This window comes from Littorina saxatilis, linkage group LG17 (genome assembly GCF_037325665.1).
Source record: "Littorina saxatilis isolate snail1 linkage group LG17, US_GU_Lsax_2.0, whole genome shotgun sequence".
NCBI lineage: Eukaryota > Metazoa > Mollusca > Gastropoda > Littorinimorpha > Littorinidae > Littorina > Littorina saxatilis.
In genome coordinates, this window is record NC_090261.1 from 49,701,026 (window position 1) to 49,714,241 (window position 13,216).

Consider the following 13,216-nt stretch of genomic DNA (forward strand, 5'->3'; position numbering starts at 1 on the left):
TTTGTTTATATAATTTATTTCTCTCAAAAAATGAAGGAAAAATGATACATGAGTGTTAATTTCTTGACCATCTTGTCATGAACAGCTTTTGGTAAAACAATAAACTGAACAAGTGGGTTTCTTTTTGTTTTCACTAACCACTGGTGTTCACAACTTCCAAAACAATGAGCCTACTGAACATCTCATTTTAAAGACAAAGACACCAAAAAGATACATGTAAAAAAATATTTCCCAACAACAAGTTTATAAAAATACCATCTCAAAAATAGAAATCATCACATGTGTACACAATAATACTTTTAAACTTGTATCAACAACAAAAATCTCCGTACTACATGCAGTTGCATCATCTTTTTGACAACACACACACACACACTTAAGTGAGAATATGCTTATCGATGCCATGAGCAAAACTGCTTTAGAAAAAGCATCTATAACTAAGGAGACGTACTACTTAGTACATCTTGGTGGTAAAACCTATGTATCTTTCAAGGGGTTCAAGTATACATCTCACACACATTGCATGTCGGACGTAGTTGAAGTAAAAGGTTTATAACCCTGGTATTTTAAGTACATGTACATTGAATAAAATATATAAATTTGTAAAAAGTAAAACATTCGCATGCACAAAAATAACAGCAGGTAAATGCAAGGAAGTACATTTTAAGGTCTTTAAAAAAACCACTCGGCAACTTTTTGTTGCAGGGAATAATTTTTTATTATTCTCTAAGGTAACGAGTAAACATTTATACACCCTGCAATGTTAATTTTGTTATTGGATTAAACCATATCGTTTTACCAAACTAACCATTCCAGCAAATTACCAGTTGTAGAGAGCCCAAAACAGCACCACAATTGTAAAACTACATTGCGTAATGTTGAACCAATACATTGTATTACTAAAGCGAACAGTTTTAAGATAATCAGCACAAACATTGAACAAAATGACCCGGTCTGGCCATCAAACAGGACAAACAACACTATACTACATAAACGCCTTGTCTTTTGACATACAGAAATGTTACTTCTTTGCATTATTGATCAAATGAACTCAATTTAACTTTTTCATAAATAAATCCATCTAACATTAATGCTTATGAGCCAAACTTTAAGATTAATTTCACTTCAATTCCTCCCAAAATATCAAGGCTAAATTTTAAACGGCAGACTTTCTAGACCATTTCCCTACAAGCTTTCTCATCATTTTTTGCATTTGCATTAATACGTGTACTTGTTGCACTGCGATCCCGGAATTAAATAGTACAAATCCAGCACAAGTAAGAACACAAAGACGCAGAATGCAGTTGTTATGTTTGAGCAGTAGTGTGCAGCATCATTTAAAAATGTTTAAAAGTTGCTCTCTCTCTCCCTGCCTCCCTCCCTCTCTCTCTACGGATGCAACATATTTGTATTGAACAATCTGAAATATACCTGACCAAACCATATCATGGCAATTAGACAAAACAACAACAAACAAACAAACACAAAAACAGTCTAGCAGAAGTCGGAAAGTTGAGGTGTGGTTTTCTGATAGAACATCACAAAAGCAATCAACAAAAACATGATTTGCCCTGCACTGTAGTATAATTCAGTCTAGCTGATCAAAATATACTTGATCTATGAATTTACATGTCTAATCGACTCATTGCACTGCCGTGGAATTCAGTCTAGCTGATCAAAATATACTTGATCTATAAATTTACATGTCTGATCGACTCACTGCACTGTAGTATAATTCAGTCTAGCTGATCAAAGCATACTTGATCTATTAATTTACATGTCTGATCGACTCACTGCACTGTAGTATAATTCCGTCTAGCTGATCAAAATATACTTGATCTGCAAATTTACACAACCTGCAACACACAACCAAAACTCTTCACAACTTGAAAATCAAAAAGGAAAAGTCAGTCATTGGAGTGTTCAGCTTATAGTACATAAAGCTAGCAGTCTTTGAAGTGAACAAATTAAGAAATGACATAGTAAACAAAAAATAGATTCAGCTCAGTTGAGCCGTTTTCTGTTCATTATGTCATTTTTATTTTGTTTCTCTATCCACTTCAAAGGTTGCTAGGTCGATATACTAGCAAATGTTTGGTTTTGTCTATAATTCAACGTGCCAATAACTGACCTTGGTTTTTTATTCTTGATTTTGGAATGTTAGCAGTTCTCTTCTTGTCGTTCGCCAAGGAATGTTAGCAGTTTATCTTTTGGATTTCTTCACAACTCATGGCCTAACTGGATCTCAGTACATCAAGCTAATACCACACCTAGCATGCAAGCAAGTCATACTTTACAACACGCGGAGCTTTCACTTCTGCCTTTTTTCCCACTGAAACCGTATGACGTTTCAAGAGAGGATGTCACAGAGTTTGGTAACGACTGTCTTTCTGGAGACATCTGCTGTGTCTCCACTGGCAGCGAAAGGATGTGTTCTATCAGGAAGTTCATCGCCTCTTCTGCAGCAAATCATCAGAATGAATTTGCAGAATGACAAAATCAACCACAGGAGCTTGTAACAAAGATTATGTGGTTTTTGATGGTGACCACAAGAGGATGTTGTCTCCATGTCCAAACTTCTCAGGCTTATTTTCCAAAAGACGTACCGTATTTTTATGCCTACAAGGAGCATCTTTTCAACTCTAATACAACCACTGCACCTATTCCGCTTATGGCAGCTTTTTTGTTCCTGAATTACAAATAACTTCTTCTTCTTCTTCTTCTTCGTTCATGGGCTCAGACTCCCACGTTCACTCACGTTTTTAGCACGAGTGGATTTGTACGTGTATGACCGTTTTTACCCCGCCATTCAGGCAGCATACGCCGATTTCGGGGGAGGCATGCTGGGTATTTTCGTGTTTCTATAACCCACCGAACTCTGACATGGATTACAGGATCTTTTCCGTGCGCACTTGGTCTTGTGCTTGCGTGTACACACGAAGGGGGTTAAGTCACTAGCAAGTCTGCACAGAAGTTGACCTGGGAAATCGGAAAAATCTCCACTCTTAACCCACCAGGCGGCAGCAACCGGGATTCGAACTCACGACCTCCCGATTAGGAGGCCGACGTCTTACCACCACGCCACTGCGCCCGTCAATTACAAATAACATTCGTTCAACTCTGTTTTACTTACTACCACAAACAAAAGTGGAAAAATAATAAGCATTTCATGGTATTCAATGTAGAAATTCCATTTATTTGTCAAAAGTTCAGATGATCACATGTAGCTGCATGAGAAACTCTCTGACAAGCAACATGAAGAAAACATTGTGACAATTACGCCAATATGGACAAAATGCTAGCAGCAACAAGCGTCACACGACCCAGGTGTGTGTATTTTTAGGTGTATTCAACCATCTGCACTTCTGGTGATGGTGACACGAGAGGTGGGACATGGATACTGTCTCTGAGTCTGCACGTCCAGACAGTTGACCTATGTCCACCCCTGCCTGGAATCTAACCCTTGACCTGAGGATCACGAGTTCAGTCATCTACCCACTGAGCTACCAGGCCCCCTGTGAGAATAAGATGGTGTGACAGGTTAAATAGACATGCAAAATCAAGCGTGACTCACCAACATTTGTGTTAGATTTTGCAGAAGTGGGGAACCAGCCAATGAAGTGATGTTCTTTGCAGAAGTTGTCAATCTTATCTCTGTCAATGTTCACCTCGTCAATGTCACACTGCAACATTTATGCAGCAATGTTTTGTGGGTCATACACATATTCCTGTAACCAATGAAAAGCTTAGGGAAGATTACTGATAATAGGTTAATGGGTGTAAAAGTATTCCAATTATCAAATACATGTATATCAGTAGCAATGTCAGACTCATGCTCATCTTAGTCAACAATTCTTTGGCAGCAATATTCATGCAAGAATTGGTATAGCATTCAGGGTTGGCCCTTGTGTCTGAGAGGGAGGGGCTTCCAAAATGAGGCAAGGGTATAGGGGCTGGGCAGGCAGATGGTCTGGGGGGGGAGGGGGGGGGTAGTCCCCCCAGATGCAGTTGAAATTTAGCATTTGAAAGGGGTAGTGTGACAGGGAGACTACTGCGTCGCCCTTCAAAACAGACTCTGCAGTTGTCTGCCTTTGAAGAACGTGAGCTATTTATAGCTCGACATTTCTTCTGGGTGCTGCTGTATCCGTGTATGTTGTTGGGAACCTTTGCGTACCCACAATAGTTTTTATAGGGCTATTAAATTAGCTCTAAAATTCTCCACCCAGCTTCGCATCCAAATGTGATTGATGTGCGTTTAGGCACTCTGTTACACGTTTACCTTGTTTGCCAGAAGGAGAACAGGAACCGGCTCTTCATTTGACAGCATCACCTTAGAGTTGACATCATCCAGCCACTATAAATAAAGCACAACAAGTTAGTTAATACAGTTTGCTAGTTAGAAGGTAAGCTCTGGACCAGTATATTATCCCACACTCTGAAAGCAGAAACAAGGCTTACTAAAAAGTCCATTTGTAACTGTACTTTTATAAAGCAGGGTGTGGTTTACAGAATCAGGGACCTATATTCTAATATAGGTCTATGACAGAATACAGTATTACAAGCTTTCATTATTATTATTATTGTGTACATCACATAAAAAAAAAGTTTAACCTGTAAGTCCATACCCCCAAAAATGCAAGTGAATTAAAACTTTTTTGACTCAAACAATGCCCTTCTTTAGGTGTAATTAATGTGCATTACTTTTATTTTGAATTACATGTACTGAACTTCAAATTTGTTCACAACAAATGTGTAGCCAGAAAAACAAAACTTACATGCTATGTATGCTATGTCATCTGCACACAATTTAAATGTGCAAAGCTTTTCCTCTTTTAAATGAAACTAAAGTATATAACTTACTTTCAAAACAGCGTCAAAGGTTGCTGGCCTAGGAGAATAAAACAAGAACAAAATTGACTTTAACACAAGCACACTGAAATACACAGTGAAATGCAAATACACAGAGGCACATGCATGAGTGATACTGATAATAAAAACTAAATAAACAAACACAAAAAAAGTACATTGAACTTCACTACTTCCTCAAAAGGAAGAAGTTGGTTGCAGATTATCATTTTTCATCTTTCAGAATTGAAGAATACTGGTTTTGAGAAATTGTATACAATTACATAATCAAACAAATGTATTTCCTTGAAGGTCAATATTAGTGACTAACTGTTATTACATGAAAATAATGCACACACAAGCTCACACACACAAACATTCTCTCTATCTCTCTCTGAAAAGTATCAAAACAAAAGTACCTTGATAGATCAAAAACAACAATGGCAGCAATTCTGAAAAAGACAACAACAACAAGAAAAGAATGAATAAGACATTTAATATTTTAATTTAAACTTATATAATTTTCAAAGTAAATGTAAGTACAGTAGAACCCCTCTCTAGCGACCTTGAAAATGTTGACAAAAATCGGTCCTTATGGAGGGGGGTCCTTACAGAGGGAGGGGGCGGGGCCACAAAGAAAGTCACCTCAGATTTTCTTAAAAAAAGAAAACAGAGAAGTTTGAGTTGCTGACGACCGTTTCCTCAAGCAAACTGCTTCGATTTCATGTTTGACATTGTCGATGGTGTCCACCAGTTCTGGTGCATGTTTCAATGCAAAAAGAGTTAGTTTCTGAGCAAGCATTTCTTTACAGCAGTCCCTGCAATGATGAAGGCCCTCCGAGAAAGAGAGTGAAAAATCGGCCACCGTTCTCAGCATCGCGTATCTGTGTGTAACCTCTTTCATTGACAAGATACTCTTGTTTCCCTGCAGCCTAGCTTGACCAGTGAGTCGGTTACCTAATCTGTGAACCCTTCAGTTGTGTTGCTTTGTCAAAAGTTAGACACAGTCAACTAGTTTTGCTCTGAGTGAACAGTGCAGCCGGTGACACCTCTCTGGCCACAGCACCAAACAGTACATGGCTGGGGGGAGAGAGAGAGAGAGGGGGGGGGGGGTAGCTGGCTAAACTCAGTGGGGTGTCCGGTGTCACTGAAGTCAGCAGGAAGAGCATTGGAGAGAAATAGAGAGGTGTACTCTTCCAAACATCAGTTGTCAGCGCTTAGGGTAGTCAGTGAGGGAGAGTGAGAGCGGTTTGTGTACAGTCCGACTGAAGAGTGAAAAGTCACTGCCACAAGATCGGCATGCAGTCAATAAAGCCAGACAAGAAGAATGATTATGACATGCGGCTCTATCTGCTGGTTTTTTATTCAAACTGGTTTTCAACGCTTATTCTCACAAAGCATCTGCACACCTGCCTCTGCCTCTGTGCTGTGTTTGTGTGGCTGCTTTTGTATGATGTCAGTGCATGGTGAGTGCGTTCACTGCCTTGTCACCACTTCCCCACCTTTTTCAGAATGTTTTCTTGGAGTTGGATAATTCTTTGAATTTGCGATTTTCCAACATCAAGACTTTTTGCAATCGCGATGGCAGTTTCTCCCTTTTTGTGTCTGTTCACAACATTCACTCGATTCTCGAGAGTTAAATATTTTCTTTTCTTTGTAGACGCCATGTCGATCTCCACTGCTCTTCTGTCCAAAGACTGTCTATTCTGACTGAATTGAACGGTGTGTGTTGGTCACGTGAGTTTGTTTTCTCGATGATTGGTTTGTGATGTTTACTCAGCCCACCCAACCATCACACCTCTCAGCGGTTAATTAGTGCCTTTGCTTACGCAAGACGGTTATAACTGGTTATAACCGGTTTGTCAGTGATGCGTTACGCTGACTGAGTCTTGGCTTTGTCTGACAAAGTCGTTACACAAGCTGTTAGGTCGGTCCTTAGACGTTAGAGCGGGGTGGTCGCTACACTGGTGACAACTATATAAGGAAACACATCGGTTAAAAAAAAAAGGGTCGTTGTGGCGGGGTAGTCCTTAGAGAGGGGGGTCGTTGTGAGGGGTTCTACTGTACAACAAGGTCTTCAGCTTACATGTAAAAACAACGTACAACACAAACTAAAAACTCCTTCTATCGATACATGTATTGTCGGACGCATACGACATGAACATGAATAATGTTAATGACTGAAAACTTTAATCAAAGTTTAAACTTTTTCATGGTGATGTCATGAAAAGTGTATGTGTTTCAATGTTGTTGCTTATTTAAGAATAAAAACGAAAAAAAAGACACACTCATTCTGAGAAAGTTCATGGCCTGCTTTCAACACTACCACACACACACATGCGAACAGACACATACATATACACATGAATCATTGAGCTGAAAGTACATACGCATATTTGTAGTAAACCCTGGTCATGTGCCCAAATCGTTCATGACCAGCAATATCCCTGAAAAAAAGAGTATTAAAAAAGGTCACACGCATTCATCTGAAGAAAGAAGTGTTTTATAGTACTTAGGCCAACAAAAAAAAGTTGTATGTTTCTGGTCACCCGACCCTACCTAGCTTTTTCCCGCCGACCCTAGACTTTTTTTTTATTGCATTTGTAAAAAAAACAAAAAACAAAAAAAACACGTCAAAACGAAAGTAACTGACGGCAGACGACACAAGGGGGATAACCCCACATCCCTTTTGTCTCATTTGTTTTGTAATGTATTGTCTTTCTCTTTGTATAGTAAGTCCAGTCTCTTTGCGTCACTGTATAGTTATTTTCTACCCTGACCAAAAATAAAGATTAAAAAATTAAAAAATTAAACATCCCTACCTACCTACCCTATTTTTTGTAGCCATGTTACCAGAAACATACAACTTTTTTTGGGGGGGCCTTAAGCAATAACAAAACATGTGTCCTGTGCCAATTGCATAACAAGAAGATTTCATTTTGGGGTAAGTGGAACACAACTACCTCTTGCTACTCGTTTCTATCCTGCTTCTACTTTATTAACTTCTTCTTCTGCGTTCGTGGGCTGAAACTCCCACGTACACTCATGTTTTTTGCACGAGTGGAATTTTACGTGTATGACCGTTTTTTACCCCGCCATTTAGGCAGCCATACGCAGTTTTCGGAGGAAGCATGCTGGGTATTTTCGTGTTTCTATAACCCACCGAACTCTGACATGGATTACAGGATCTTTTTCGTGCGCACTTGGTCTTGTGCTTGCGTGTACACACGGGGGTGTTCGGACACTGAGGAGAGTCTGTACACAAAGTTGACTCTGAGAAATAAATCTCTCGCCGAACTTGGGGACGAACTCACGCTGACAGCGGCCAACTGGATACAAATCCAGCGCGCTACCGACTGAGCTACATCCCCGCCCTACTTTATTAACCAGGCTCATTGTGAAAATCAAAACACTCTCCTATTATACTTTTTTTTCCAGCTGACAATGAATTTTAATGCTGACATACGTAAGTAAAATATATTTGTGTACAAGTGTATATGTGGGCAAGCACACATGTGTGTGACTTTGTGTGTAAATGAATGTATGTGTGAGTGTGTGTGTGTGTGTGCATGTGTGTGTGTGTGGTTTTGACTTACCACAACTGTAAATTCACTTTGGCTGATTCATTATAGTCAACAGTCTTCAGGGCAAAGTCCACTCCTATTGTTAGCTTGTAGTTTGGGGAAAAGTAACCTGTCAGTGCAGTCAAAATGAACAAATGAAAGCAATGATGAGCAGCTAGACCGGATGCATGTTTGATGTGTGAAGTGTCCACACCCCAAAACGTTAAAATGTTTTACCAACAAATTCACAATTTTCCTACAATTTGTAAACATGTACACAGAGGCAAAGACACAAAGATGGTCACATAGATATGAAAAGACAGATGGATGGACAGACTGAAGGATACACAGATAGACTGATGCATAACACACACACGCACCCCCCACCCCCCCCCCCCCACACTCACACACATACACTTATATATGTGTGCACATACTGGCTTTGCATCCCAGCCACTACTTCTCAGCTACCACATTTGAGCTCTTAAAAAGTAATTGGCTACAAAAACAACTTTTTTAGCGAAGCACTTGTAATGAATAGCATAAATTTTGATCTTCTTATCCAACTCAAAGTAAGCATCTTTATTGCTCAATCAAAGGAACCATTTTGTTTCTTTATACTAACAAGCACGACATTCACTGGAAAATACAAGTTGTATACCTTCAGTGTATCTGCGGATGACAGAAGTTTTACCTGCAATGTGGAACAAAAAGAAATCAATAGCAAAAGTTAGGAAGTTTGTTTGTTTGTTCGTTCATGGGCTGAAACCCCCACGGCATTTACGTGTATGACCGTTTTTACCCCGCCATTTAGGCAGCCATACGCCGCTTTTGGAGGAAGCATGCTGGGTATTTTCGTGTTTCTATAACCCACCGAACTCTGACATGGATTACAGGATCTTTTTCGTGCGCACTTGGTCTTGTGCTTGCGTGAACACACGGGGGTGTTCGGACACCGAGGAGAGTCTGCACACAAAGTTGACTCTGAGAAATAAATCTCTCGCTGAACGTGGGGACGAACTCACGCTGACAGCGGCCAACTGGATAAAAAATCCAGCGCGTTACCGACTGAGCTACATCCCCGCCCAAGTTAGGAAGTAAGGCGTGCTAAATTCTAGTTTGGTGCAGAGTTAAAAAAATAAAAAAAAACACACGAAAGAAAGTTCAGCCTCATCTGATTACACCCTTGCACAATCTTTGAACCCTTGATACATGTGTGTGTGTGTGTGTGTGTGTGTGTGTGTGTGTGTGTGTGTGTGTGTGTGTGTGTGCGCGTCTGTGTGTATCTGAATGAAAAGGTCTATGTCGATGTCTGTGATCCATGCAAGATAATTAAGGGATGAATAATGACATCAAACACTGTTTGCAAACAGCAACTTCTTTTCAATAACTATGTCACTGCCGTAATCAAAGTGTTAATCAATAACAATTAAGTCCTTTATTATGCTGCTGCTGATGACCCCAAAGTCTGATACTGTATCATCTGATCAAGTGATGTCAATGATTTATCATGGGACAAAAATACCAACAGTAACATGTGCACACTACTGGTGACATTCGTTTAATCTGTAAGTCTGAATGCACTGATGTGTTTCTGTTAGAAATAAGGTTTTAAAAACAGACTACAGATGAGACTATATTTTTGACTGAAAACCAATGTACAGTTCAGCTTTTACAACAAGAACAACAACAAACATCACATTGCAATGGATAGTTCGCATTATGTTCATAATTGTGTTTCTATTTTTTTGTTATTCAGACAGACACAAACACACACACACACACACATGTATAGCAAAAATCGTCTGTGTGATGTATCCGAAAGCAAACATCTAGTGAAACTCACACACACACACACACACACACTGGGAAACTGCAGATGTGTTAGACTCGTGATCACACTTTACACATTTATGATGAATATATTAGCTTCTTATCGCTTTTATCTCAGCTTCAGTTAGAAGGCGTAAGTCGTGCATTTCGATCTCTGAGAATGGAAGGTTTTGAAGTGCGAAAGCAATGTCTACAGATGGAAAGAAACTAGTGGGAATGAAACGACATAACTAATGTTAAGAAAACGTATTAAGAATAAACCAAAAGTCACTTACCAACGCCGAATTCTCCGATGACGAGAACTTTGTACAGATGTTCTTGCGTGGGCTGTCGTATCGCACCAGCTGCAGCAGCCGACGCGTCCGCCATTTTGCCAGCAAGTCATGTGATTCAATCAGTCACATGACTACGTACTTCCGCTAAGATCTACTTTCGCTTTTCTGCCATCGTTTCATCCCGACTTTCCCTGGTAGAATGTTAGTTTACGTGTGCGTCGGCGTCATTGTTACAGCCTTAAGGTCAAACTGCTCAGCTGTTTTACTGGTCTTCATGTTCTGCTTTTGGTCTGGCATTGTTTACTTTGTTGCTCATGTTATAGGCACACTTTGAGAGAACACAATTCTCAAACCTACAAAATTAAATATAATTTGGAAGAGTTATTAACGGATAAACAGGACAAAAACCGTTTTCAACAAGTTTTTCAGACTCTCAATGTCAATAAATTTATCAAAGCTGAAAATTGAGTTCTGCATGGTGATACATACTGAAATAATTGATCAGAATGAAAGAGAGAATAAAGGCACACAAGTATGCACATGCTGTCTTGTTTTATCTGTGATCAGAACATTCGTGTATTACACCATTGCATTAACAAAACATTAAACAAGTCGCGTAAGGCGAAATAACAACATTTAGTCAAGCTGTTGAACTCGCAGAATGAAACTGAACGCAATGCAACGCAGCAAGACCGTATACTCGTAGCAAAGGCAGTGAAATTGACAAGAAGAGCAGAGTAGTACTTGCGCTGAGAAGGATAGCACGCTTTTCTGTACCTCTCTTTGTTTTAACTTTCTGAGCGTGTTTTTAATCCAAACATATCATATCTATATGTTTTTGGAATCAGGAACCGACAAGGAATAAGATGAAAGTGTTTTTAAATTGATTTCGAAATTTTAATTTTCATATTAATTTTTATATATTTAATTTTCAGAGCTTATTTTTAATCCAAATATAACATATTTATATGTTTTTGGAATTAGCAAATGATGGAGAATAAGATGAATGTAAATTTGGATCGTTTTATAAAAAAAATATTTTTTTTACAATTTTCAGTTTTTTAATGACCAAAGTCATTAAGTAATTTTTAAGCCACCAAGCTGAAATGCAATACCGAAGTCCGGGCTTCGTCGAACATTACTTGACAAAAATTTCAACCAATTTGGTTGAAAAATGAGGGCGTGACAGTGCCGCCTCAACTTTCACGAAAAGCCGGATATGACGTCATCAAAGACATTTATCAAACAAGAAGAGCAAACGCTCGATCGAGTCACTTTCGCAGTTCTGAATATTATATGAGGCATCAGATGGACAGGAAGAAATTGCTATTCACAACACAATGAGTCACGTTCACATAAAATTTGAGCCCGGTCACTTTTATAGTTTCCGAGAAAAGCCCAACGTTAAGTTGTGTGTTGCCGAACAGAAAAGGCTAGTTATCTCCCTTGTTTTTCTGATAACGTTCGTAAAAGGCTACAGATGTAAATACTTTGATGTAAAGAATAATCCTACAAAGTTTCAATCACATCCGATGAACTTTGTCAAAGATATAAAATGTCTAATTTTTCCTTTGACGCTGACCTGTGACCTTGAAAAAGGTCAAAGGTCAACGAAACCATCGTTAAAGTGTAGAGGTCATTGGAGGTCACGACTAAACAAAATATGAGCCCGATCGCTTTGATAGTTTCCGAGAAAAGATATAAAATGTCTAATTTTTCCTTTGACGCTGACCTGTGACCTTGAAAAAGGTCAAAGGTCAACGAAACCATCGTTAAAGTGTAGAGGTCATTGGAGGTCACGACTAAACAAAATATGAGCCCGATCGCTTTGATAGTTTCCAAGAAAAGTCCAACGTTAAGGTGGTGTCTACGGACGGACGGCCGGCCGGACAGACTAACACTGACCGATTACATAGAGTCACTTTTTCTCAAGTGACTCAAAAAATGAAAAAAACGTATGGGGATATCATACCCAGGAACTTTCATGTCAAATTTCATAAAGATCGGTCCAGTAGTTTGGTCTGAATCGCTCTACACGCACACACACACACACACACACACACACAGTCATAACTTGACTAAATGTAAAAACAGAAATCACACTATGTGTTCCCTGAGATAAATTGAGATGTGTTGGATGTTGCTGTTGAATTAATGCATGTGTCAGGAACAGATTATCTTAAGTCAAAGTTGCCAAATAAATGGGTGAGTATGTCCCTTTTAACATATCCTAGAAGATGTTGCGATTTTTGCCCTTCAATTATTCACTTATTTATTTATTATTATTTATTTATTAAAAACTGAGGCCGGTAATGCCTTCAGGTGATTTTCGGTGATATTCTGGCTGTGTGTACATCTTGGAAACAATCTTTGTGTCTTGACCTGTCACCTGACCTGTCCAATATTTTTTATGTTTATACTCGACCATTAATTTGATGTTTTACTAGTTTAATACTTTGATGAGATACTGTTCATTTTAGGTATGAAATGATAGTATGTGCACGTGTGTAGGTATGCGAGCGCATGCTCGCGCGCGTACGCGAGCATGTGTGTGTGGGGGATGTGTGTGTGTATATGTGTGCATGTGTGTGTGTGTGTAAGCGAGTGTGAGTTTGTGTGTGTGTGTGTGTGTATACGTGCGTGTGTGTGTGTGTATACGTGCGTGTGTGTGTGTGTATGTGTGTGTGTATGTGCGCAGTC

At 39.2% G+C, this 13,216-nt stretch overlaps 1 protein-coding gene and 1 long non-coding RNA gene across 2 annotated transcripts in view; both read right to left on the bottom strand.

The window, feature by feature from the left end:
- LOC138953721 (ras-related protein Rab-32B-like) lies at positions 1-11,100 on the bottom strand. The gene is made up of 9 exons (XM_070325610.1): positions 10,517-11,100; positions 9,070-9,102; positions 8,442-8,538; positions 7,236-7,292; positions 5,265-5,297; positions 4,861-4,888; positions 4,280-4,354; positions 3,575-3,683; positions 1-2,459 (listed from the first exon to the last, which is right to left on the bottom strand). Exons 1-9 carry the CDS (start codon positions 10,608-10,610, stop codon positions 2,287-2,289), a joined length of 699 nt encoding a protein of 232 aa, XP_070181711.1. The 5' UTR covers positions 10,611-11,100; the 3' UTR covers positions 1-2,286.
- Positions 1-13,216, bottom strand: part of LOC138953818 (uncharacterized) — a 455,396-nt gene that overhangs the window by 87,616 nt on the left and 354,564 nt on the right. The window lies entirely within an intron of this gene.